The 25,796-nt window shown below is 40.1% G+C and overlaps 1 protein-coding gene across 1 annotated transcript in view; it reads left to right on the top strand.

Annotated features, from left to right (window-relative positions):
* PCYT1A (phosphate cytidylyltransferase 1A, choline) overlaps nt 1-25,796 on the top strand; it is a 59,221-nt gene that overhangs the window by 1,297 nt on the left and 32,128 nt on the right. The window contains exon 2 of the mRNA XM_003412947.4: nt 20,607-20,733. Coding sequence (XP_003412995.1) covers nt 20,617-20,733 — 117 coding nt within the window. The 5' untranslated portion in view covers nt 20,607-20,616. The remainder of the gene's footprint in view (nt 1-20,606; nt 20,734-25,796) is intronic.

Raw genomic sequence — 25,796 nt, 5'->3', positions numbered from 1 at the left:
TAGAGATTTGTCGTAGGAGAAGCTGCTAGGAATTGATGTTGAGGAAAGGGAAGCTTTGAGAGGGGTGAGAACAAGGCTTGGAAAGGGAACAGGAGATAGAGACCAAAAACATTCAACCAAGAATAAAATGAAAGTGAGGGAGATTATGACCTTTAGTGTCCTTTTCAATCTTGATATTCATTGATTCTCTAAGTACAGAGAATTGTAAGTAAAAAGGTATTAATTGAGAATGGGGTGTGGTACAGTAATAGTGGTAAATGGATGTTGACCATCATGGGGGAGAAAGGTGGACAAAGGGATGACCCTGGGAACATCAACTATGGCGACTAGAATGCCACATGGTAGAGGCTTTAATGTATTTCATTATCCATCTCAGTGATTTGTGCACTGGTGTACTGGGAATGATACCCAGCTAGGATAATTCAAATGATGTTTTTAGCTGCTGGTTTTATTTCCTACTCATCCCCTTTCCCGAGGGCCGTTAGCCATACAGATAAGATGAACTAAAGTGACCTTTACTACCTCCTTCACTCTGATAACCCTTTGTAGAAGGCCCTGCTACATTGTGCCACTCAATGCTTTTTGAAAAGAGCTAAGAGAAACTCGGGGTCATTTTAACTTCTAACTTTTAACCTAATAAAACCGAAAAACCAAACCCACTGCCATTGAGTTGATTCTGACTCATAGCGACCCTATAGGACAGAGAACTGTCCCATAGGGTTTCCAAGGAACGCGTGGTACATTTGAACTGTTGACCTTTTAGTTAGCAGTCGGAGCTCTTAACCACTACTCCATGAGGGTTTCTGATAACCTAACAGTTATCAGATAGTAATAGCTTCTACCCCCTACACATGTATATACTTTGTGATAGGGGAAGAGAGTTTTAAAGGTCCTGGAAAGGGAATGAGCTGGGAATGGTGGGGGATAGTCTTTGTTTAGAACAAAAATGGCTAGTTAAACTTTTTCCTAGAACATTAAATGTTTACGTGGATTACGGTTTATATAACTAAAAATAGTTACTGAAGAGATTCTTTCTAGAACAGAATGTGCTTCAAGGTAAGTGACTATAGAAGAGAAGACACTCAGGCTTGGAGACTGCTGCCTTTGTGTTTGCTGAATGGAATGATTCTTTTAGAGCTAGTCTGCTTTGCAAAATTCCTTCAGAAACCAGCACGATGGCCTGATTGACAAAGAATGACCTCCCTCCCTACTCCTTCACTTAGCCTGTGAGTTCTCCTCCCACAAAAGGTGGGGTTTTGTTTTTCTTCGAACTTTCTCTCTGGATATGTGATCTCTTAAGGAGTGTGATCTATTCAGATAGAGCCTTGGATTCAGGAGTTGCAGGTTACTTTATCTGATGTTAACATTGACTCACTCTGTGACCATGCGAAGGATTATTGCTTTCCCTTGTTTTAGATTTCCTAACCATGGCAGAGGTAACTGTTCTTCAGCTGAAAGAACCCTTTGAAAATCTGAAATACGTGCATACTCACCACATTTTGTATACAGTTTCATGGGGTTTGTAAACCGTATGATCCCATCCATGGATTCCTCCAGGGAGCTGTTAAGTAGGATAGCTTCTCCTAGACATGTTATAAGTGCCAATGAGAATTAATTTATGAAGTGCTCACAGAAAAAGCAAGCATAAAAATTGGATACAATTAAAACCTTTGATATTACTCCTTATGACGAATAATGATAAAATATCTACTAATAATAGCAGTTTTCTTACACAGGCATTGTACTTTTCTTTCCAACTATTTTTGTAAGTCTGATCTAAAGCCAGATCTTCTGACCTTACTACTAAAAGAAATAATTCCCCCCCCCCGAATCAAATAGTAATAGGCTTCTCTTAGACCAAAGTTTGTGTTACCCTGAAAGATACTGGAAAGAATAAATTTTTTTGAAAGTCATTGTCTTGTTTTTGGATTTTTTTTTCAGGTTGGAGGAAGCCTAAAGTTAGAGTATTCCCAGTCATCACTGGTTTGTGAGAGTTCCTTTTTGCCCAAGATTGTGGCCGGTTTTGCATCTTTTATATTGTCACTGCATCAGTCATGTTAGAAAAACAGTATGGCTTAGAAAGGAGAGAAAGGCGAAATCAGGGCTCTAGGTGCAACCTTCCTGCTTATCTTCCCGGTGACTTCAGACAGTTCGTTGACGTTCTGTTTCCTAAGATTAAACCTTTCTGTTCACAACTTCTTTCTAGTCATAAACTTCTCTTTTCACAGAACTACTGTTAGGTATCTGGACATGTGTTTCAAGGGTGATTTGTTAATTGCTGTATGAATGATTTGTGGCAAAAGTTAAATGCCAGCTCACTTCTACAGTTTGGTCAATAAATTCAAGGAATATTCATTTTTACATACTCTATTTCTCAGTATATGCCAGTGCTTCACTCAAGAAGAAGAGAAATTGTGAGTCTCTTATATATATTTGGTGCTGTGTTGGGTTCGTTAATATACATCATCTCATTAACATAGATAATTGAGTTGCCTATATTTTACTGTTTGTAAACTAGATTAGATGTATAGAAGACTTTTTGTGGGGTCTTTTTTCCCCCTTTTCCTTCTTTCTCTCTTTTGGTAACTCTTTCGTAATGACACAATGGTTAAGAGCTTGGCTGCCAACCAAAAGGTCTACAGTTGAAATCCACCAGCCGCTGCTTGGAAACCCTATGGGGCATTTCTACTCTATCCTATAAGGTCACTATGAGTCGGAATCGACTTGACAGGAGTGGGTTCCCCCCCTTCCCTCTTTCCCTCTTCTTTGTTTTGGCAACTCTTTGGTAGTCACAAGTTAAAAGTTATATTACTTTGATGTTTTCTATGTTTAGACTAGGATGACTGCCAGTAGGCCTGGGAATCATGGATCTGGTAGGCTGGTATATTACATTTACAACTTTTGCAAACCAGTTTTGAAGTTTTGGAGTGAGGGCTGCTAAAAATAGCGACATACGGTCTTTGCTGTATACTAGAGATAAAATGAGTATATGGCACTTCACAGAAGACAGAATTTTTAATCCATGGAGAATTACCTTAGATATGAGTATCTTTGTCTATTTTTTGACCCTAAAAGAGGGGTTCTTAATCTTTTTTTTTTTTTTTGCTGTAGACCCCTTTGACAGTCTGGTGAAATTTTGTGGAATAACTTTTTATATGCAAAATAAAATACATAGAATTATAAAGGAAACCAATTATATTGTATAGTTATGAAAATATTTTTCAATGAGTGATCTATCACTATATGTGCTTTTTATTAACATAGTAGATAATATGATCTATCAGTGGATCTTACAACCACAATCATTTTTAAATGGTAATGGTTTTAAGCAATATTTCAAGACATTTGCAACAACTGTAATGTGTATTTGATATGAAAATATCCATGATTTCTGTTGGTGACGGAGTCAAAAACTTTGCTATATTACTTTTGTGGCCTATGTTCATAATTGAAGGAAATGCTGAATTTGTCAGCTACTGAAAATAAAGGAAAAAATCTTTTTTATCTATCCAAATTCAGTCTCTCTGAATTCACACCATAGAGCCCACCTTAGAGATATAAATTCCTTAGCCTAATCTAGGCATAGCAGAATCTAAACACAGGGTTTACTTATGGAGTCTTCTAATGGAATAGTGGCAGAGTAAAACTGTTCGACTGTAAGAACTATTGCAAGTGTCCCTTGTGTGTTTTCGGATAATCTTTTTCCTGAAATATCCTACTGTGTGGCCAGGGCCAAGAATAAGCTATATGTTGCTCCAGTGCCTGACCCAAGGTCTGGCACAGAGTACGTGCGCACTTAATGTTTCTTGAATAAGGGTTTCTCTAAAGAAATTAGAAGGAAGAGATCAAGTTCAGAGCCAAAATCTTTGATGTGGCAATTGGGCCTTAAATGTTGAGCCCTGGTTTAAAATACTGATCCGTCAGTACAGGTCAAGTTGTGAAATTTGCCTTTACCTTTAGAAATTCTTAAATTGGGCTCTTCGAACTTACTTGGTTTAGTGTGGTGATATAAATGGGCTAGTTATGTAAGCTGTAGTAATCCGGTATTAGAAAGTTACAGTACCATTTCTTGAAATAACCTTACTCCTAGCACTTTAGAATCATTTGCATAACCTAAGTAGGATTTATCACCAAATTATTTTTTTTATAATTTATTTTATTTTTGTTGTGGTGATGAGAATATACACCAGTTCAACAATTTCTACATGTACAATTCAGTGACGTTGATCACATGCTTCAAGTTGTGCAACCATTCTCAGCCTCCTTGTCCGAGTTGTTCTTCCCTTATTAACATAAACTCACTGCCTCCTACGTTCCCTAAGTTGCTGTTGTCCATTTGATCCCATAAAGATAGTTCTTAAAAGAGTACAATGCTCAAGGCAGACATTCTTTAGCAGTTAGGCTAAACTATTGCTTGGTTTTATGAAGAATTGCTGCTAATCCATCTTATTACATCGTAGTGATAGGATTTACAACACATAAGGAAATCACGTAAAACGGTGGACAGGCACACAATACTGGGACTCATGGCCAAGCTAAGTTGACATATTTTGGGGGACACAATTCAACCCATGACATCCATCCATGTCTCCCCTTTTTGCAGATTGCTCCCTGTAGTAACCAGGCAAGTGTGAATTAGATTTTGGAAACTAGAGGAGTATATGTGATTGCAGTTTGCTACTATTTAGGTTACCACATGGTTTAGGAAGCAAAGTATACCTCTCTTCCATCCTGGGGTTCTTGCTAGACTACTAGGAATAGGGAAGTAGAGAAGCGGGTCTTGGGTGGCGGTACCTAAAACTGCATTTGTAGGAGCTTTTCATTTTTAGGACACAGGCATGTGCGTGTCAGAGCCCAGATTTTGTCTCCGTTGGGGTATTAATATTGGAAAAACACTTGACTAGATCTATCCTCAGTATCCCTTCACCTGCCCCCACGTTTTCCACATCTTCTCTGTACTTCCTTAGCAGCAAAGTTGATGCATCCAAACAGGCGTCTATTGGAACATTGAAGAACAAGGCAAGCAGTGTACAGGGAAGTGAGTCAGCAGAAAGGTAGCCAGATTTTGTGAATCTGAGTAAAAATCATAGGCACGGATACTTCATTCTGTATCTTGAGAGCACTTTGGAAACACCTGTTAGTGCTCTTACTAAGCAGGCAGTGGGGTGGAGGTGTGGGCAGTTACGTCCATATTTAGAACTTGTGCTGGAACGCGGAATTTGAGTGACTAAGATAAGGACGGAATAGGCAGCAGTTGGAGAGACCTGGCCTCATAAACGTTGCATTGTGGCTGCCAGCTCCCCCGTTTGTCAATCTTGTTATAGCTCTTTTGACAAACTTTTCTGGAGGATAAACCACTAAGGAAACATGAAGTCTTGGTCAAACCTAGTAGGGTTAATGTGTTCTATCTCCAACTACTTTTCATTCTGACTCAGCTCAGCTTAATTAATGTGCAATGGCTAGAAGCCAGGATCCATCGAAAAAGTGTTAGGCAATTACCCACTCTCCCCACCCCCGTTTGGACCTCCTATTATATGGGGTCTAAGGAGGTGCCATCACTTCCCAACCCCATCACCCACTGGACAGTGATAATAAGGCAGCCTCTGTATGTTTTGCCTCCTTGAATGTTGATATTTAGAGCCACCTCCATTTCCAGGGCTATCATTGTACCATGACTTGAATGGTGCTGGTTGATTGCCAAGGTGATTGATTACAAAAATGCAGTTATCATAAATGGACAGGCTGAGAAATATTGTTCCTCACTGTTAGAGGTATTCAGGTGGTTGCTGGGTAATTGTGAATGTAAAGGTGGTGTGGGCGTTGGTGGTTCAGTGGTAGAACTCCTGTCCAGTGTGCCTCACGCGTATCCATCATCCATCTGTCAACGAAGGCTTGCATGTTGCGGTGATTCTGAACAAGTTTCAGTGGAGCTTCCACTAAGACAGGCTAGGAAGAAATCTACTTCCAGAAATAAGCCAGTGAAAACCCTGTGGATCACAACCATTCGATCTGCAGCTGATCAGGGGGATGGCACAAGACTGGGTAGCGTTTTGTTCTTACTGTGCATGAGGTCGCTGTGAGTCGGGGACCAACTCAATGGCAGCTAACAACAACAACAGAGTTAAGGTACTGGGAAGAGCTAGAATTCAGCCTCAGCTCCTATGATACGATTCTTGGCCTAGTGCCCTCTCTGCTCTGTCTCAGACTAAAACAAGCCCCCGGAGTTCCTGAATAATTTACCAGTGATATGCCCAGTGGGAAGGGAGCCCTGTCCTTATGCAAGAAGAAATTAAATCCCGGCCTGGCACAGTGTAGCATGTAGGCAGAGTACAATAAGTCAGTTTGATCAAATTAGTGTATGACTGTTTTATATGCTGGGCAATATAGTGTTGTGGTTCAGAGCACAGACCCTAGAACCAGGCTGCCTGGGTACCAATTCTGTTTTTGCTCTGTGCTAGGTGTGTGACCTTGGTTGAGTCATTTAACCTAGCTGTGCCTAAATTTCCTCATCTGTAAAATAGAAATAATAGTATTACTCACTGTAGGGGATTGTAGTGAGGACTAAATGATTTAGTATATGTAAAATGCTAATCATTTCTTGGCAGACAGTAAGTACTATATAAATGTCAGCCATAATAATTATTATAATCACTATTATTATCATAATCTTTGGTGGAAAAATATGGGTTGTATGGTAGTATGATGAATGGATTTACAGCTGGTTGAACACTCTAATCATCAGAAGTTGTAAATATATTTTATAATCTGTTTTCTAAAAATAAACTCTATTATGTTTTACATTATACTAATAATGTAAAGAGTATTTATGTTAATAAGCAGAAAGAGTTCTAGTGGTATGTCACATTAATATATGGTATGTCTTTCTGGTTGCCATTTTCAGCAGTGACTTGGATAAAGATATAAAAACCATACTTTTTAAAGTGTTCTGGCATATATATTATATAAGTGCTGTTATTATTATTAGTTGTAATGATTCTTTCTTCATCATAGCTTAACATAAAGCTCTAGAAGAGTTATAACTAGAACAGTGATTTTTTTTTCCTTATTGTGCTTCAAGTGAAAGTTTACAGATCGAGTCAGTCTCTCATAAAAAAATTTATGTACACCTTGCTGTGTGCTCCTAATTACTCCCCACCAATGAGACAGCACACTGCGTCTCTCCACCCTGTATCCCCGTGTCCATTCAGCCAGCTTCTGTCTCCCTGTGCCTTCTCATCTCCCCTCCAGACGGGAGCTGCCCATATAGTCTCATGTGTCTACTTGAGCCAAGAAGCTCACTCCTCACTAGTCTTGGGCTAACAGAAGGTCTGGGGACCATGACCTCTGGGGTCCTTCTAGTCTCAGTCAGACCGTTAAGTCTGGTCTTTTTACGAGAATTTGAGGTCTGCATCCCACTGCTTTCCTACTCCATCAAGGATTCTCTGTTGTGTTCCCTGTCAGGGCAATGATTGATTGTAGCCGGGCACCGTCTAGTTCTTCTGGTCTTAGGCTGATGTCTATGATTTATGTGACCCTTTCTATCTCTTAGAAACCCTGGTGCTGTAGTGGTTAAGTGCTACGGCTGCTAACTTAAAGGTCGGCAGTTCAAATCTGCCAGGCGCTCCTTGGAGACTCTATGGGGCAGTTGTACTCTGTCCTATAGGGTCGCTATGAGTCAGAATCGACCCAATGGCAATGGGTTTGGTTTGTTTTTTTCTGTGTCTTGGGCTCATAATTGCCTTGTCTCTTTGGTGTTCTTCGTTCTCTTTTGCTCCAGGTGGTTTGAGACCAATAGATACATCTTAGATGGCTGCTTGCTAGCATTTAAGACCCCAGATGCCACTCACCAAAGTGGAATGCAGAATGTTTTCTTAGTAGATTCTATTATGCCAGTTGACCTAGATGTCGCCTGAAACCATGGTCCCCAGACCCCCGCCCCTGTTACTCTGGCCTTTGAAGCGTTCGGTTGTATTAAGGAAACTTCTTTGCTTTTGGTTTAGTCCAGTTGTGCTGACCGCTCCTGTACTGTGTGTTGTCTTTCCCTTCACCTAAAATAGTTCTTGTCTACTACCTAATTAGTGAATACCCCCTCCCTTCCTCCCACCCTTGTAACCATTAAAGAATATTTTCTTCTGTGTTTAAACTTTTTCTTGAGTTCTTATAATAGTGGTCTCATACAATATTTGTCCTTTTGCAGCTGACTAATTTCACTCAGCATAATGCCTTCCAGATTCCTCCATGTTAAGAGATGTTTCACGGATTCATCATTGTTCTTTACCGATGCATAGTATTCCATTGTGTGAATATACCATAATTTATCCATTCATCCATTGATGGGCACCTTGGTTGCTTCCATCTTTTTGCTGTTGTAAACAGTGCTGCAGTGAACTTGGGTATGCATATATCTAGAACAGTGATTCTTAAGTGGGAGTAGGGGTGGGGATTGGAGAGATGGGACTTTGAAGAAGCGTATTTCATATTTTACCATTTATTTACATTAAAACCATATATTCTAATAATAGAAATCATTGCAAAAAAACTTGACAAACTCTGTTTGGATATACAGGATACACAGAAGACAGACTTTAAGGCAGGTGATGACAACTACTACTAAATAATAATAATTAAAAAAAAAAAAAAGCCCTTTGCTGTCAAGTTGATTCCGACTCATAGCGACCCTACAGGACAGAGTAGAGCTGCCCCATAGGGTTTCCAAGGAGCGGCTGGTGAATTTGAACTGCTGACCTTTTGGTTAGCAGCTGAATGGTTAACCACTGTGCCATCAGGGTTCCCTGAATAATAATAGTAGCCAATATTTATTGAGAGCCCAAGTACTTACTGTGTACCAGGCACTGAGCTAAGGCTTTATGTAGATTATCACATTTAGGCTTCATTTGATAGGTGATGCAGGTAAGGCTTGGAGAGGTTAATTTGTCCGAGTTCTCATGACTTGGATTTGTACTGAGATAATCTGATTTTAATCTGATTTTAGGGCCTGTTCTGTTAATCATTACACTGTGCTTGCAGGGTAAGGTTTTAAGTTTTTTCATTTCTCAAAATGGAGCATGGGCTAAAAAAACTTGAGAAACACTGCCCTAGACACTTGGTTAGTGGTGTTTCTGTAAAGCAGATGGAGAGATTTTGTTGAATGTATGTACTCAACTGAAATACAGGTAAAGTATATTAGTATTACTGTTAGGTGTAACAGGGCTTGTAACATATTTGGCCCGTTTCTATGTTTGTGAATTTTACTTCAGCTTTAATAGCTAGTCAGACAACTCCTTTCTCTTACCCTGAGTCCCCATTGTAATATATTTTTAAAAAATATTTTATTGAGTTTTTGGTGAAAATTTACACATCAAGTTAGGTTCCCATTTGACAATTTCCACACAAATTGTTCAGTGACATTAGTTATATTTATCACAATGTGTCTACCTTCTCTTTAATTGTGTTCTGTTTGTTCCCTTTCCAGTACTCTAGTTTCCCTGCCCCCCGTCAGCATCATTTGGCTTTAAAATAGCTTCCATGGTATTTTAACCCTTGGAAGAGAGAACCATTGCTTCTCTCTAGTCTGATGATGCTCACCATGTGTTCTGCTGGTTAAATTGTATCATATGACAAGATGGTGCATTGCTTTAAGAAGGAGGAACTCTTACAAAGCAAAGCAGTGTCTTGGGGCGGGAAGAAATGGGTTACAAAGTGGTACTAGGAAATGTGACGGTGATGGGTATGTTCATTTTCTTGTGATGATGATTTCGTAGATGTGTACGTATGTTAAAACTTACTAAATTGTACACTTTAAATATGTGCAGTTTATCTTGAGTCAATTATACTTCAGTAAAGCCGTAACAAAATATAGTACACACACACACACCAACAGGAAAGACCTGAGAAGTTTCCATAACCATGTTTTTGGATGTGTTAAGTATTTTCCTATTAAGCATTGTTGTTGTTGTTAGGTGCTGATACAGGATTTTCTAGGCTGTAATCTTTACGGGAGCAGATAGCCAGGTCTTTCTCCCTCAGTGCCGCTAGGCGGATTCAAATGGACAGCCGTTTGGTTAGCAGCTGAGCACTTAACTGCTGCATCACCAGGGATTTCTCTATTAAGCATTCAAAAACAAAACTGCCACGGTGTCGATTTTGATCCTTAGCGACTTGATTCTTAGCGACTCTGTAGGACAAAGTAAAACTGCCCCATAGGGTTTCCAAGGAGCAGCTGGTGGGTTTAAGCCACCAACATTTTGATTAATCGAGCACTTAAGTACTGCACCACCAAACCAAAACCAAACCTGTTGCTGTCAAGTTGATTCCAACTCATAGTGACCCTATAGATCAGATTAGAATTGCCCTATAGGGTTCCCAAGGCTGTAAATCTTTACAGAGGCAGGCTGCCGTATATTTCTCCTACAGAGCAGCTGATGGGTTTGGACCGCTGACCTTTTGGTTTGCAGCTGAGTGCTTTAATTGCTGCACCACCAGCGCTCCTCTGTACCACTAGGGCACTTTTTATAGGATACAAGGACCCTGAAAACTCTGTTTTGTATCATGAATGGAAAGTATAGGTGCCTTTAAAATACCACCTATGTGTAATGTTGGAAGAGGAGGAGCAGAGATACAAGAATTGTTTCTTCATTGCTTAAGCTGAAAGCTTTTCAGTAAATCCTAGCATAGCCACCTAGAAGGAAAGCTCTGTACAGCTGACAGATCAGGCAGCCTCTGAGTCATGGTCTTAGGACTTCGTTTACCTTTAAATAACTGTGACCTTTTATTCTACTGCTCAGTTATGCTGGCCTTGCATAGTCTGCAAAAACTTTAGGAGCCCATGCCACGGAGAAAATACTCCCGACAGAAGGAAGCAGCAGTAATGATGATGAGACTTAGCGTGTTTTTAAAAACCTTGGATCTCTGGGAGACAGCAAAATAGAGCAGTAATGTCCTTGGAATTAGACAGGTGTGGGTTTAAATCCTGGCTGGGCTACTAACTGAAAGGTTGGTGGTTTGAAACCACCCACACATGCCTTGGAAGAAAGGCCTAGTGATCTACTTCTGAAGGATCGCAGCTCTGAAAACCCCGTGGAGTGCAGTTCTACTCTGAAACATATGGGATTACCATGGGTTGGAATGGACTTGATGGCAACTGTTTTCTCCGCTCCCCCCCCCCGCCCCCCGCCGCCCCGGGTTTAAATCCTGGCTCTCCCACTTACAAGCTGTGTAATCTCTTAGGCAGGTTGCTTAACCTCCCTGATTCTTGGTTCCTCTTTTGCGAATTGTGGCTAATAATACCTGTTTCTCAGGTATAAGGGTTAAATTAAGATAGTATATATAAAGTGCCTGGCACACAGTAAATATTCAAAAAATGACAGCCCTTGCTGTGATTTCTGCCGCTGTTCTCATCTTATTTCTTTGCAAGATTCTTAAATTACTAAAGACATACTTCCTGGAATATACGTACTGATTCAGAGAGTTTAGGAAGGAGAGGGAATTAGTTTCAGGAGACCCCACAAGACAACCTTATATGGAGGCCTATTCAGGAAATTGTGGTAGAGGATTTTTTTTTTTTTTAATAATTTTTATTGTGCTTCAAGTGAAAGATTACAAATCAAGTCAGTCTCTCACATAAAAACTTACATACACCTTACTACATACTCCCAATTACTCTCCCCCCAGTGAGACAGCCCGCTCCCTCCTTCCACTCTCTCTTTTTGTGACTATTTTGCCAGCTTAACCCCCCTACCCTCCCATCTCCCCTCCAGACAGGAGATGCCAACGTAGTCTCAAGTGTCCACCTGATCCATCTCCCCTCCAGACAGGAGATGCCAACGTAGTCTCAAGTGTCCACCTGACCCAAGTAGTTCACTCCTTATCAACATCCCTCTTCAACCCATTGTCCGGTCCAATCCATGTCTGATGAGTTGGCTTTGGGAATGGTTCCTGTCCTTGACCAGCAGAAGGTTTGGGGGCCCTGAGCTCCGGGGTCCTTCTAGTCTCAGTCAGACCATTAAGTCTGGCCTTTTTATGAGAATTTGGGGTCTGCATCCCACTGCTTTCTTGCTCCCTCAGAGGTTCTCTGTTGTGTTTCCTGTCAGGGCAGTCATCTGTTGTAGCCGGGCACCATCTAGTTCTTCTGGTCTCAAGATGATATAATCTCTGGTTCATGTGGCCCTTTCTGTCTCCTGGGCTCGTAATTACCTTGTGTCCTTGGTGTTCTTCATTCTCCTTTGGTCCAGGTGGGTTGAGAGTCATTGATGCCTCTTAGATGGCCGCTTGCTAATGTTTAAGACCCCGGACATCACTCACCAAAGTGGAATGCAGAATGTTTTCTTAGTAGATTCTATTATGCTAGTTGACCTGGGTGTCCCCTGAAACCATGGTCCCCAGACCCCCGCCCCTGATACTGTGGCCTTTGAAGCGTTCGGTTGTATTCAGGAAACTTCCTTGCTTTTGGTTTAGTCTAGTTATGCTGACCTCCCCTGTATTGTCTGTCTTTCCCTTCACCTAAAGTAGTTCTTATCTACTATGTAATTAGTGAATACCCCTCTCCCACCCTCCCTCCCTCCCCCCCAGACCTTTTTTTATTTGACGATTTTTTTTTATTGTGCTTTAAGTGAAAGTTCACAGCTCAAGTTAGTTTCTCATGCAAAAATTTATACATACTTTGCTATGTGACCCTAGCACCACCCTGGATTTCCCATGTCCATTCAGCCAGCTCCTGTCCCTTTCTGGCTTCTCATCTTGCCTCCGGACAGGAGCTGCCCTCATAGTCTCATGTATCTACTTGAGCTAAGAAGCACACTCTTCACAAGTATCATTTTATGTCCTGCAGTCCATTTTATGTCCATTGTCCAAAGAGTTGGCCTTGGGAATGGTTTTAGTTCTGGGCTAACAGAGTACAGGGGCCTTGTCTTCCAAGGTTCCTCCAGTCTTAGTCAGACCATTAAGTCTGGTCCTTTTACTAGAATTTGAGTTCTGTACCCCACTTTTCTCCTGCTCTGTCAGAGACTCTACCATGTTCCCGGTTAGGGTGGTCTTTGGTGGTAGCCAGGCACCATCTAGATCTTCTGGTCTATCTTGAAACTTTTACAGATACTGATGGCAGAGTCCTAAGATATGCAGATTAGAGGCTCGCTAATGGATTTGGTTAGACATTCTTAGCAGGCCTCTCAGACCAGTGAGGTGGGAGTAGTGGTACTGACCCCTGGATATTTTGAAAGAATAATAACAGTAGTGAAGAATAGCTACTGATCATCATTACTGGAAAAACTTAGTATAAAATGTCAGTGCCCTTCTTCCATTTTAATTTACATTTGTGATGAAAGAAGGTTTCTGGGTGGTGCTCATCTTTCACTGTTGACTGACATTTTTTTCATGTCAGTTTAATAAACACTTAGCCATGACTCATAGGGTGTCACCTTCAGTCTCTAAGAATGAGGGCAGGTTTGCTATAGATCTTGTCACATTGCCACTTGGAATTTAGCTGGAGGAAAGAAGGGCACAACTACCGTTGTGTAGTGAACATCTCGTTTATGTGTATGAGAGGCAGTGAGGCAGACAAGAATGTCCCCATTCTATCTGACATTTGTTTTTCACCTCTGTTCTGAGAATTTTTCTTCCACCTCTCCCTATATCATATTTTAAAAGAAGGAGCACTGGTAGCACGGTGGTTAAACATGTGGCCGCTAACCAGAAGGTCGGTGGTTTAAACCTAGTCGCCACTCCTCAGGAGAAAGATGTAACAGTCTGCTTCTATAAAGATGACTGCCTTGGGAACCCTATGGCGCAGTTCTACTCTGTCCTGTAGGGTCACTAAGAGTCGGAATCAACTTGGTGGCAATAGGTATTGTATTTTGGGCAGAGATGGCAGTTAATCATTAAGATTTCCCTGTGCCCCAGTTTCTGGCTGAAGCCTATAATCTCATCATTATCAAGAAATTAAATTACTTGTATCAATACCATTCCTCAAGAAAAAAGCAAATACCCCTGCAGGAAGTTGGAGGGGTAATACAAACCAACATCTAAGCATGTAATATTGAATATTCAGGACTTTTCTGTGATAGCTAGTTGCTAGAAGCTCTCTGCTAAATGACACAGTAATAAATATATTTTTTGAATAGTTGGGTACTCATCAAACTTAAGGAGCTAAGACTAAAAAGGGAAGGAGGAAATGAGTACTGACAAAGGAAGCGGAAGGGCATTTTCAAAATATGCTACACTTCCTCCACAATTTTCGTAGGACTGACCCGGTGGAGTGGTCTCTGAACTCTACGGAGCTTTCAGAGTTGAGAGCCACACCCTGGAAGCTGCCGTTGTGTATCATAAAGGATTTTACAGAGACACATTTTGTGGAGGTATGACTCTGGAATTTACCTGGTCACAGAGTTAAGAGCATCTGACTGCTTGTGAGTTTCTTTCTGGGTAGGTAGCAGAAAGTTCCCTTTTAAAATGTAACTACCTTGGATAAACAGCATCCCATGCCTAACTGACTAACCACCTTCATTATCAGTCCTACGTAAGGGTAGGAAGCATTACTTAATTGAGAAGAATGAGACGCGGCCTGCGGGTGGGGGGACTGGAAAACACTTGAGCAAGTGAGATGCTGCTAAGGGAGAGTGGAAGTCTTGTTACAGACAAACCAGGCCTGCCTGTCATTTTACTAGGGATAACAATGCCACTCAAATTAGCTTGTGCCTCGCCCTCAGCATATAGTATTGCACAAAACTGTAATCTAATATTTCTCAAGAAAAAATGAATATTTATAAAGATGGGGGAAGAACAATTTACCTGATTGTATGTGGCACTATACCAGGACCTGTAGAAAGAAAATTGCAGTGAGATCCCTGCCATTTAGGAGTTTTCAATCTAAGATCTTTAAAGTGCCTTGTCCAATATGAAGTTGTAAATTAATTTCTATTACAGTAAAGGTGTGCAGACAGTCATTCAAGCTAATGAAACCAAAAGTATGATGTAATAGAGGGTTCATATGTAGTAGATGTTCATTAAGTATCCTTGACTTTAAATAAAAGTGATTGACATTATTCTACATAAAAAAAAAAAGAAACTGATTCAGACTGGGTAACTTTCAAGGATACTGTACAGTATTCCAATTTGAAGATAGCTTATTAGCATGAGATTAGGTTAGAAGAAGCAGCACCTCCCTTATGGAATAGGCATTTTTTTTTTTTTTTTGGCCAAAAGTATTTTTATCTTGCATAATTTAGGAATTAAGATACAATACCTTCATTTTCAAATAGCCCTCTGTTATAATGTGTTTGTGTATGTCTCTCCTACCTGAAAAGGTCAGTGTGATATTGAGCACATTTAAAGTCTGATCTTTTTTTTTTTCTCTCCTTCAATTTCATTGTCACTTTATTTCATCTAATTATTATTATTGGTGGAAATATACACAGCCAAACATATACCCATTCAACAATTTCTGCATGTACAGTTCAGTAACACTGGTTACATTCTTCATGTTCTGTGAAGTCTAGTCTTTTATTAGTGACTGTAGCCTCATCCAGATACTGTCACCATTTGTAGTACCACTTTATGTACTTGATGTTGGCATCGAGGTTTGTTCCTCCTTTACTTGTAATGTTCTTACTTAGCCCTATTCTGGGGATCGATGTAAGCAGATCAGTAAATGGAAACAAAGACCTTTAGATCTGTTGTGACTTTGATGCTGGTGGGGAAAAAGAGATAACTAAATTTGGACTTTTCATTTTACAGATGAGGATACCAAAGGCACATTTTTTTTTCCTTTTTTTATTGTGCTTTAAGTGAAAGTTTACAAATCAAGTCAGCCTTTCATACAAAACCTTATACACACCTTGCTATGTACTGCTGGTTGCTCTCCCCCAATGAGACAGCACACTTCTTCTCTCCACCCTGTATTCCCCGTGTCCATTCAGCCAGCTCCTGTCACCCTCTGCCTTCTCATCTCCCCTCCAGACAGGAGCTGACCACATAGTCTCATGTGTCTACTTGAGCCAAGAAGCTCACTCCTCACCAGTGTCATTTTCTGTCTTATAGTCCACTCCAATCCCTGTTTGAAGAGTTGGCATCGGGAATAGTTCCAGCCTTGGACTAACGGAGGGCCTAGCCTCAGCCAGACCACTGAGTCTGGTCTTCTTAGGAGAATCTGAGATCTGCATCCCACTGTTCTCCTGCTCAATCAGGGATTCTCTGTTGTGTTCCCTGTCAGGGCAGTCATGTGTGGTAGCTAGGCACCACCTGGTTCTTCTGGTCTCAGGCGGATGTAGTCTCTGGTTTATGTGGCCCTTTCTGTCTCTTGGGCTCATATTTACCTTGTGTCTTTGGTGTTCTTCATTCTCCTGTGCTCCAGGTGGGTTGAGGCCAACTGATGCATCTTAGATGGCTGCTTGCTAGTGTTTTAAGACCCCAGACGTCACTTACCAAAGTGGGATGCAGAGCATTTTCTTAATACACTTTGTTACGCCAGTTGACCTAGATGTCCCCTGAAACCATGGTCCCCAGACTCCCGTCCCTGCTACTCTGGCCTTTGAAGTGTTTGGTTGTATTCAGGAAACGTCTTTGCTTTTGGTTTAGTCCAGTTGTGCTGACCTGTCCTGTATTGTGTGTTGTCCTTCTCTTCACCTAAAATAGTTCTTGTCTACTATTTAATTAGTGAATACTCCTCTCCATCACTCCCCAACCTTGTAACCATCAAAGAATATTTTCTTCTGTGTTTAAACTTTTTCTTGAGTTCTTATAATAGTGGTCTCATACAATATTTGTCGTTTTGTGACTGTCTAATTTCACTCAGCATGATGTCTCCAGATTCCTCCATGTTATGAGATGCTTCACGGATTCATCGTTGTTCTTTATCGTTTCATAGTATTCCATCATGTGAATATACCATAATTTGTTTATCCATTCATCTATTGATGGGCATCTTGGTTGTTTCCATCTTTTTGCTATTGTAAACAGTGCTGCAGTGAACATGGGTGTGCATATATCTATTCTTGTGAAGGCTCTTATTTCTCTACGATATATTCCAGGGAGTGGGATTTCTGGATCGTATGGTAGTTCTATTTCTAGTTTTTTAAGGGAGTGCCAGGTCAATTTCCAAAGTGGTTGTACCATTTCACATTCCCACCAGCAGCGTATAAGTGTTCCAGTCTCTCCACAGCCTCTCCAACATTTATTATTTTGTGTTTTTTGGATTAATGCCAGCCTTGCTGGAGTGAGATAGTATTTCATTGTAGTTTTGACTTGCATTTCTGTAATAGCTAATGATTGTGAGCATTTCCTATGTATCTGTTAGCCAAGAGCACATTTTTTAAGAATGAGAAAAAAAAACGTTTTTGAAAGTATTTCGCTGGTACGTGGTACTTGACAGATATAGTAAATATTGAATGAATTAGTAGAAGATGTTTGATATTGAACTTGAATCTGAATTCATTTTCTGCATTGTGCGCCTGGCGGATTTGTTGGCAACAGATGTCTTAAAGCCAGTCACCGTTTTTTTTTTTTTTTTATTGTACTTTAGATAAAGATCTACAGAACAAACTCGTTTCTCATTAAACAGTTAGTACACATATTGTTTTATGGCATTGGTTAACAACCCCACCGCATGTCAACACTCTCCCTTCTCAACCTTGGGTTCCCTATTACCAGCTTTCCTGTCCCCTCCTGCCTCCTAGACCTTGCCCCAGGGCTGGTGTGCCCCTTTAGTCTTGTTTTGTTTTATGGGCCTATCCAGCCTTTGGCTGAAGGGTGAACCTAAGGAGTGACTTCATTACTGAGTTGAAAGAGTGTCTGGGGGCCATAGTCTCGGAGCTTCTCCAGTTTCTGTCAGGTCGGCAAGTCTGGTCTTTCTTTTTGGGTTAGAATTTTGTTCTACATTTTTCTCCAGCTCTGTCCAGGACCCTCTATCCCTGTCATAGCACTCAGTGGTAGCAAGGCACCATCTAGTTGTACTGGACCCAGTCTGGTGGAGGCCTTGGTAGATGTGGCCCATTAGTCCTTTGGACTTATCTTTTCCTTGTATCTTTAGTTTTCTTCATTATTCCTTGCTCCCGAAGGGGTAAGACTAGTGGAGTATCCTAGATGGCTGCTCACAGGCTTTTAAGATCCCAGGCGCTACTCACCAAAGTAGAATGTAGAACATTTTCTTTATGAACTCTGTTATGCAAATTGAGCTAGATGTTCCCTGAGACCATGGTCCCCACAGCCCTCAGCCCAGCAATTTGGTCCCTCAGGGAGTTTGGACGTGTCTGTGGAGCGTCCATGATCTTGGTTTGTACAGGTTGTGCTGGCTCCCCCAGTATTGTATACTGTCTTACCCTTCACCAGAGTTTCTACTTATCTATTGTCTATTTAGTATTTTTCATCCTCACCCCTCCCCTCCCGCGTAAGCATCAAAGATTGTTTCTTTTTGTATGTAAACCCTTTCATGAGTTTTTACAGTAATGGTCTCATACAATGTTTGTCCTTTTGTGATTGACTTATTTCACTCAACATAATGCCCTCCAGGTTGATCCATGTTATGAGATGCTTCACAGATTCATCATTATTCTTTATCGTTGTGTAGTACTCCATTGTGTGTATGTACCACAGTTTATCCATTCTTCTGTTGATGGACATCTAGGTTGTTTCCATCTTTTTGCTATTGTGAACAATGCTACAGTGAACGTGGGCGTGCATATGCCTATTTGTATGATGACTCTTATTTCTCTAGGATATATTCCTGGGAGTGGGATTGCTGGATCGTATGGTATTTCTATTTCTAACTTTCTAAGGAAGTGCCATATCGTTTTCCAAAATGGTTGTGTCATTTTGCATTCCCACCAGCAGTGCATAAAAGTTCCGATCTCCCTGAAGCCTCTCCAACATTTGTTATTTTCTGGTTTTTTGATGCGTGCCAATAACGCCAGGGTGAGATGGTATCTCATTGTGGTTTTGATTTGCATTTCTCTAATAAGCCAGTCACTTTTTGCCTTATTACTTGAGATTTTACTTTGGTGCCTCCTTAAATATGTGCTTTGCCCATGCTCGGCTACCTCAGTAATGTGCTACAGGTATCTGAGGTATTTGCTATTGCTCCATCTTTATAATGACCAGCCCAGTGTAGCTATTAGGATAAGCACTTTGGTGATGGTAGATTAGAGAATACCCAGGATTGGAAGGGATGAAGATAGAGTAAAGCATAGGGAGTAATGTAGAGGCCATGAAGGAGTAGAGGGAGCCAGGTACCCAGAGGAAGGTGAGAAGAAAATGAGAAAGCCACGGGGAAAATTGAACTGGGGATGCAGGGACCATATATTGCATTTCTTTTGTATTAAAGGAATGAAACAACATGTAAGAGATGGAATAGAGAGAAACAAGGGAAAGATATATTAAGATTATAGATATCTACTAGTTAATGAATATTTGATTTCTTCTCAGGATGAGCTATTTTTTCTCAATGTGAGATAATCTTTCTATAGGTAATTATCCCATATGTGAAAATAGATTTTTATTATGTGTGTGCCACAAATCAGAGCATGCATGTACTGTCTTAAATCTTAAAGTTTCTAAATTTGAGAGATTATTTGCAACACATAGTATTGCAAACTTATTTAGGCTTCTTTTGAGCATTACTACTAAGAATACTGAATGTTTTGATCAAGGATTCTATAGAAGAATCCTGATCAAAAGGGCTAAAATGTGGAAGAGAATTTCAAATTCTCTTTCTGGAACCTTTGAGGCTAGATGAACCCCTGAAACTATTGTCTTGAGATAACCTTTAAAACTTAAACCAAAAATATCCCCTGAAGTCTTCTTTAAACCAAACGATAGTTTAGCCTAATTACTAAAGAATGTCTGCCTTGAATGTTGTACCCTTTTAGAGAACTATCTATATGGGATCAATTTGATAATAGCAACTTGAAAGGTTAGGTAGAAAGCTTAGGAACAGTGAGTTTATGTTGATGGGGAGCAACAATTTGGAAAAAGAAGATGAGAATGGTTGTACAAATCGAATATAATGAATGTCACTGAATTGTAGATGTAAAAATTGTAGAATTGGTGTATGTCTCATGTGTATTTTCAACAACAACCGCAAAAAAATAAATTATTTCATAAAAATGTTAGGGTAGAATGTTTAAGTGCAAATTGTATTTACCAGTCCTTTTAAAAAGGTCCTCTTTCTACCTTTCTACCACAGTCATATCTTTTACATTTCCTTGTACCTGTCATACCTCCAGGCTTCCCAGGAATTATGTGTAGGGACAGTGGTAAAATCTGTATAGCTTAATTTCTCTGCCAAGTTATTCCAGTGTTTTACATGCAGTCAGGATATGAAATTAGTAGTTAGTATACAGGCTAGATTGTTTAGGGGAATAATTTCCCAGGTCAGGTGGTTAGTTGTAGCCATTGTTCCACAGAGAGGCGTTTCAGTGTTTCTCCTAGAGCCTGTGTTTTGTGAAGCTTCTCCTAGAGCCTGTGTTTTTGCCAGACGCAATTTGCTCATCTTAACAAATGGTGTGCTGTGGAGTTGATGTTTTGCTGAGAGTATCAATGTTAACATCTCTGAAATACCAGTGACAACTTTTTTCCACCCCAGTGAGAAAGAACTTTTTTTTTTTTCCATTTTCTATGATCAGTTGAAAGAAGATGGATGCACAGAGTTCAGCCAAAGTGAATGCAAGGAAGAGGAGGAAAGAGGCAACCGGGCCCAATGGCGCAACAGAGGAAGATGGATTTCCTTCAAAAGTGCCACGTCTTGGATTTGTAAGTAAAGAAGAGATTTCTCTGTTGGACACTTAACCTCACGGAGAGAGGGTAGAAACTGATATAATGTTGATGATGTCAGTGTTACAAGTCTTCTTAAATAATGGAAAGAATGAATTGTAAGTGTGTTTTCACAGTTGTTGGAAATCTTGTGCTTTCTTACCAGGTTATGACTTGCAGCTAAGTTGTAGGAGCTTTACGTTGAGTTGGAAAAAGAATGTTAGGAAAGTTTGGAGGTTGTATGTGTATCAGGCTAGAGAGCAAATAAATTCAAACTGATGAAATAGAGAAATTGGGGCACCAGGAAATGATCTGATCTTGGTATCATCCCATGGTGTTTAGTCTTCTGTGTCTTACCACCTTTTCTCACCATGGCTTTCCTTCACGCTATTGCTGGGTATATCTTAGGCAAGTACCTTTTTCCATTACTGCCAGCCTTATGCTTCTTTATCGCTGGGACATTATCTTTGTACTTTGTAACTACTGCCAAGTCTTAGATGAAAGATTCAATTCCAAACTGCCATCTCGTCGCAGCTTTGTACCCTTCTCTGAAAAACGTGTCAAAGAACACTTACACAATTGAAGTTATATTGATATACAGTATTATTACGAAATCCAGGTTTCAGAATCCCAGTGACAGAATTGTTTTTCTCTGTTTTTTCTTTATATTAACCGTTAGTGAGATTCTGCCAGACTCTCATTTTGATCTTTTTCCGTAAGTAATTCATAGATATTTTAAATGATTGGCTGTGTTTTATTCCTCACAGAGTTTTTTTTCCTAATGACTCATCGCAAAAATAAATCTTCTGTTTTAAGGATACTATTTTATGCCATGTGTTACTGGTAATGCCTAGAATTTTTTAAAAGACAATACAGCCCATTCTGATTGTGGGAAAGCATCAGACCAGCCCAAATTGAGGGATATTCTAAAAATACCTGACCAGTACTTTTTAAAACTATACAGATCATGTAAAACAAAGACTAAGAAGCTGTCACAGATTGGAGGAAACTAGGAGACATGAGGACTAAATTCTAAACCTAATCACTTCTGAGTTATATAAAGAGCAGCCTAGATGCAACCATGTACTGAGGAAGACAAATACCATGTGAGGGTCACCAAGGAAGCAAGAAACATCCAGGGCTACCAACAAAGAATCACACACCGAAGACCCTGATCTGGACTTTCACCCTCCAGAACTGTGAGAAAATAAATTTCTGTTCTTTAAAACCACCTACTTGTGGTATTTGTGTTACAGCAGCACTAGGAAACTAAGACGCTGGTGAAATCTAAATGGAGTCCGGGCTTTAGTTAATAGCCGTACCAATATCATTTTCTCAGTTTTCACAAATGTACGTGATTATGCAAGTGGTTAACGTTAGGCGATGCTGGGTGGAGGGCATAGGGGAACTCTGTACTATCTTTGAAACCTTTCTGTAAATCTAAAATTATTCAAAAGTGAAAATTTATTAAAAACAAACAAAAACAATACACCTGCTTTGCATTGCGAAAGAGAGAGAAGCAGTTAGATCTAGGAGTAAGCAGCGGCCACCAAAAAATTGCTTATGGAGATGTGCCATAGCATCTGTCACTGCCAACCTAGAAAGTCGTAGTTTTCTTTAGAGATTGGCTACATTCTGCCAGAATTTTTATTTGCTCTTTCTTATTTTTTATACCCGTGTCTGACAAGCATTCCCTTGGTTGGCTTGTTGTGTTCTATTTCCTTTTTTGGCTTATGGCAGTAATTGTTCAAAAGTAACCAGTGAGCAAGTACGACATCCTGGAATAAAAATGGCAAAGAATGTAATAAATGAATCATAAATTAATGTGATCATTGTTTCTCAAAATAAAGACAGCTTGTAGGGAGGTCTCAGCAAGGCTCTGAGGCTGATGAGAGTAAAATAGGTATTTGTTGGTAAAAGTAGCAGCTTCAAATTATATCACACTCTCCTGTATTATTTCTTAGCATTCCAGATTTGCTTCAGTGTTAAGAGTAAAGATACAGGTCATAGGAATTTATAGAATAGCAAAATTCTGTTTACAGAATAGACAATTTTTAATATTCAAAGATATTAAACACAGGAATGATAATAGCCATTATGGCCATGTAAACACCAATGAAGTTATTTTGCTGAAGAAAGACATTCATGAAGTTCTATTGTTTAACAACACTAAAACAAACACAAAGCCATCTATCTTAGTTACCTAACGCTGTGGAACAGAATATAACACAAGTGGGTGGCTTTGAAGAACAGGAATTTATTTTCTCAGTTTTAGAGGCTAGAAATCCCAATTAGAGTATCAGCTCTAGGGGAGGGTCCTTCCTTGTTGGTAGCCCTGAGAGTTCCCTGGTCTCCCCTGGTGTCCTTTGACATTCCTTGGTATTTACTTGGCATATTTCTTCCCCCTGTGTGTATCTCTGTCTCTTCTGCTCTTTTTATAACTCAGAAGTGTTTTAGAGGACCCACCCTACTCTGGCATGACCTCATTAACATAACAAAAGAAAACTCCTATTTCCAAACAGGGTCATATTTACAAGTTAGGATTTCAGCATATATTTTGGAGGGAACACAATTCAACCCATAATACCACCCAAAACAAACAAAAATCCACACCAAAAGTGCATCTGTATTTGTGTTTAATATTTTTCTACCTATGTGTATGGGGCAGTTCTACTCTGTCCTATAGGGTCACTATAAGTCGGAATCGACTCGATGGCACTGGGGTGGGGGGACCTATGCCTGTCTATAAAAATGTATAGCTTATTAAGATAAAACCATCTGGAAAATAAGTACAAAAATGTTTGCAAGCCCCACTATTATTAGTCTTTTTCTCTTAGAATTTTAATAAGACTGTAAAAATAATCATTTTAAAGGTTAATTAAAATGAATATTATTGTCAATTAATTTCTTTATAACCACTGTTTTAAGTTCAAGCCTCCCTGTTTTCCCTTTCTTTGGTCATCTTTTTCCCCCCAGTGAAATGACCAGATTTTGTGTTGTATCCATTATTGTTGTTAGGTGCCCTCAAGTCAGTTCCAACTCATAGTGACCCTGCGTACAACAGAATGAAACACTGCCCGGTCCTGCACCATCCTCACAATCATTGCTGTGTTTGAGCTCATCGTTGTGTCTGTTAGTCGCTCTTTAATCATTCTGGGGAGACCGGTTAGGAGTCTTCAACTTTGGATCTTGTTTCTCTTTCCTCTTATTCTTCTTAGGGCTTATCACTTCCAACTACGCTGTGTAAATGTGGCATGTAATTGATATTGCTGTCTTGTGCCAATTTAGCTTTCATTCACCAGCCTCCTTTCAATTAATGTCTTTATTACTACTATTTTTGTATTTTTGTGTAAGTCCAAATATTTAAGTCTTATATTCCTTAGCCATTGACGAAACTGCAGTTTCCACTGGGCTGATTCTGAAGGCGCAGTGGTTAAGAGCTATGGTGAGCTATGGCTGCTAACCAAAAGGTTGGCAGTTCGAATCCACCAACCAGAAACCCTATTGGGCAGTTCTACTCTTGTTCTCTAGAGTCAGAATTGACTCAGTCACAACAGGTTCAGTTTTTTTTAGCTCTGGAGGTTCCTAGCCCAAAGAGAAAAACATTTTTGCTCAGAGACAATTAATAGTTGTTCCAAACCAATACTCCGTCTTAAGCAATAAAAGCAACATGACTCCACAAATAGGCGGCATTTGCCTCCAGGCCTGCTATTGATGATATTGGTGAGGACAATTTTATTAGTTTTCTTTTGGTGCTGTAACAAATTACCACAAATTTAGTGGCTTAACACAACACAAATTTATTATTTTCCAGTTATGGAGGTCAGAAGCCCCAAATGGGTCTAAAATCAAGGTGTCAGCAGAGCCTTCTAAAGACTCTAGGGGAGAATCTGGTTTTTTGCCTTTTCCAGCGTCTGGAAGCTGCCCAAATGCCTTGGCTGGTGGCCTCCAGCCAATAGCTGTATCACTGTGACCTCTGCCTCTGTTATCACATCTCTATCTCTGACTCTAACTTTCTTGCCTCCCTCTTTCACCACTTATATGAGCCTTGTGATTACATGGGGCCCACCTGGATAATCCAGCCCTGTGATTACATGAGGCCCACCTGGATAACCCTCTTGCCATGTAAGCTAACGTATTCACAGGCTCTGGTGATTAGAACACGGACGTCTTTTGGGGGTCCATTATTTCACATACCACAGCAAGTAACCTCAGAAGTTGGCTGAGAGAGAGACTTGAAGAGTGCCTTACCAGTCAACAAAACAGAACATGGTTAATTTATGAATGTTTTTTAGAGAATTCAGATCAAAGAAATGGTGGTGGGCACCAATTCAACAATCTCACCTGGAGTAGGGACAAGTTATAGCTAAGTAGGCAATACTCTCTGCCAATCACTATAGCTAGTTGTAGAGCAAAGGAGGCCAATCTCCTTAGTGGAGTGGGCTCTGTTGTGTGTAGAAGACTTAACTTTCTTGGTCCTTAGAATCTGATGAATCTTAATGCTTTAAATGTCTTTGCTTCATGTTCACAAATCAGTGAATTGCTTCCCTTTTCACATTCCTCCCTGGTACAGACTGGCTCTTTAGCCTGGGCAAGTGGTCAAAGACTCATTCACCCAATAGGAGGGACCTGTACTTGCTATCTCTGAGCCCCTGTAAACTCTGCAGCAAAAACAAACAAGATTTTTTCTAACAGCTTTATTTAGATGTAATCAATCATATTTCACTCTTTTAAAGTGTACAATTCAATAGTTTTTAGTGTATTCACAGAGCTGTGCAACCATTCACCACAATCAATTTTAAAACATTTTTGTCACCCCCAAAGAAACCCCACGCTTATTAGCAGTCACTCCTCCCCATTTCCCCCTCCACCTCCCCAGACCCTGGAAACCACTAACCCACTTTCTATCTCTCCAGATTTGCCTATTCTGGATATCATAGGCAAATGCAGTCATACAACATGTGGTCTTTTGTGTCTGGTTTCTTCGCTTAGCATAATATCAAGATCTATCCATGTTGTAGCATGTACTTCATTACTTTTTATTGCCAAATAACATTCTATTG

This window comes from Loxodonta africana, chromosome 1 (genome assembly GCF_030014295.1).
Source record: "Loxodonta africana isolate mLoxAfr1 chromosome 1, mLoxAfr1.hap2, whole genome shotgun sequence".
NCBI classification, from domain to species: domain Eukaryota; kingdom Metazoa; phylum Chordata; class Mammalia; order Proboscidea; family Elephantidae; genus Loxodonta; species Loxodonta africana.
This window is presented reverse-complemented; position numbering and strand designations above follow the sequence as displayed.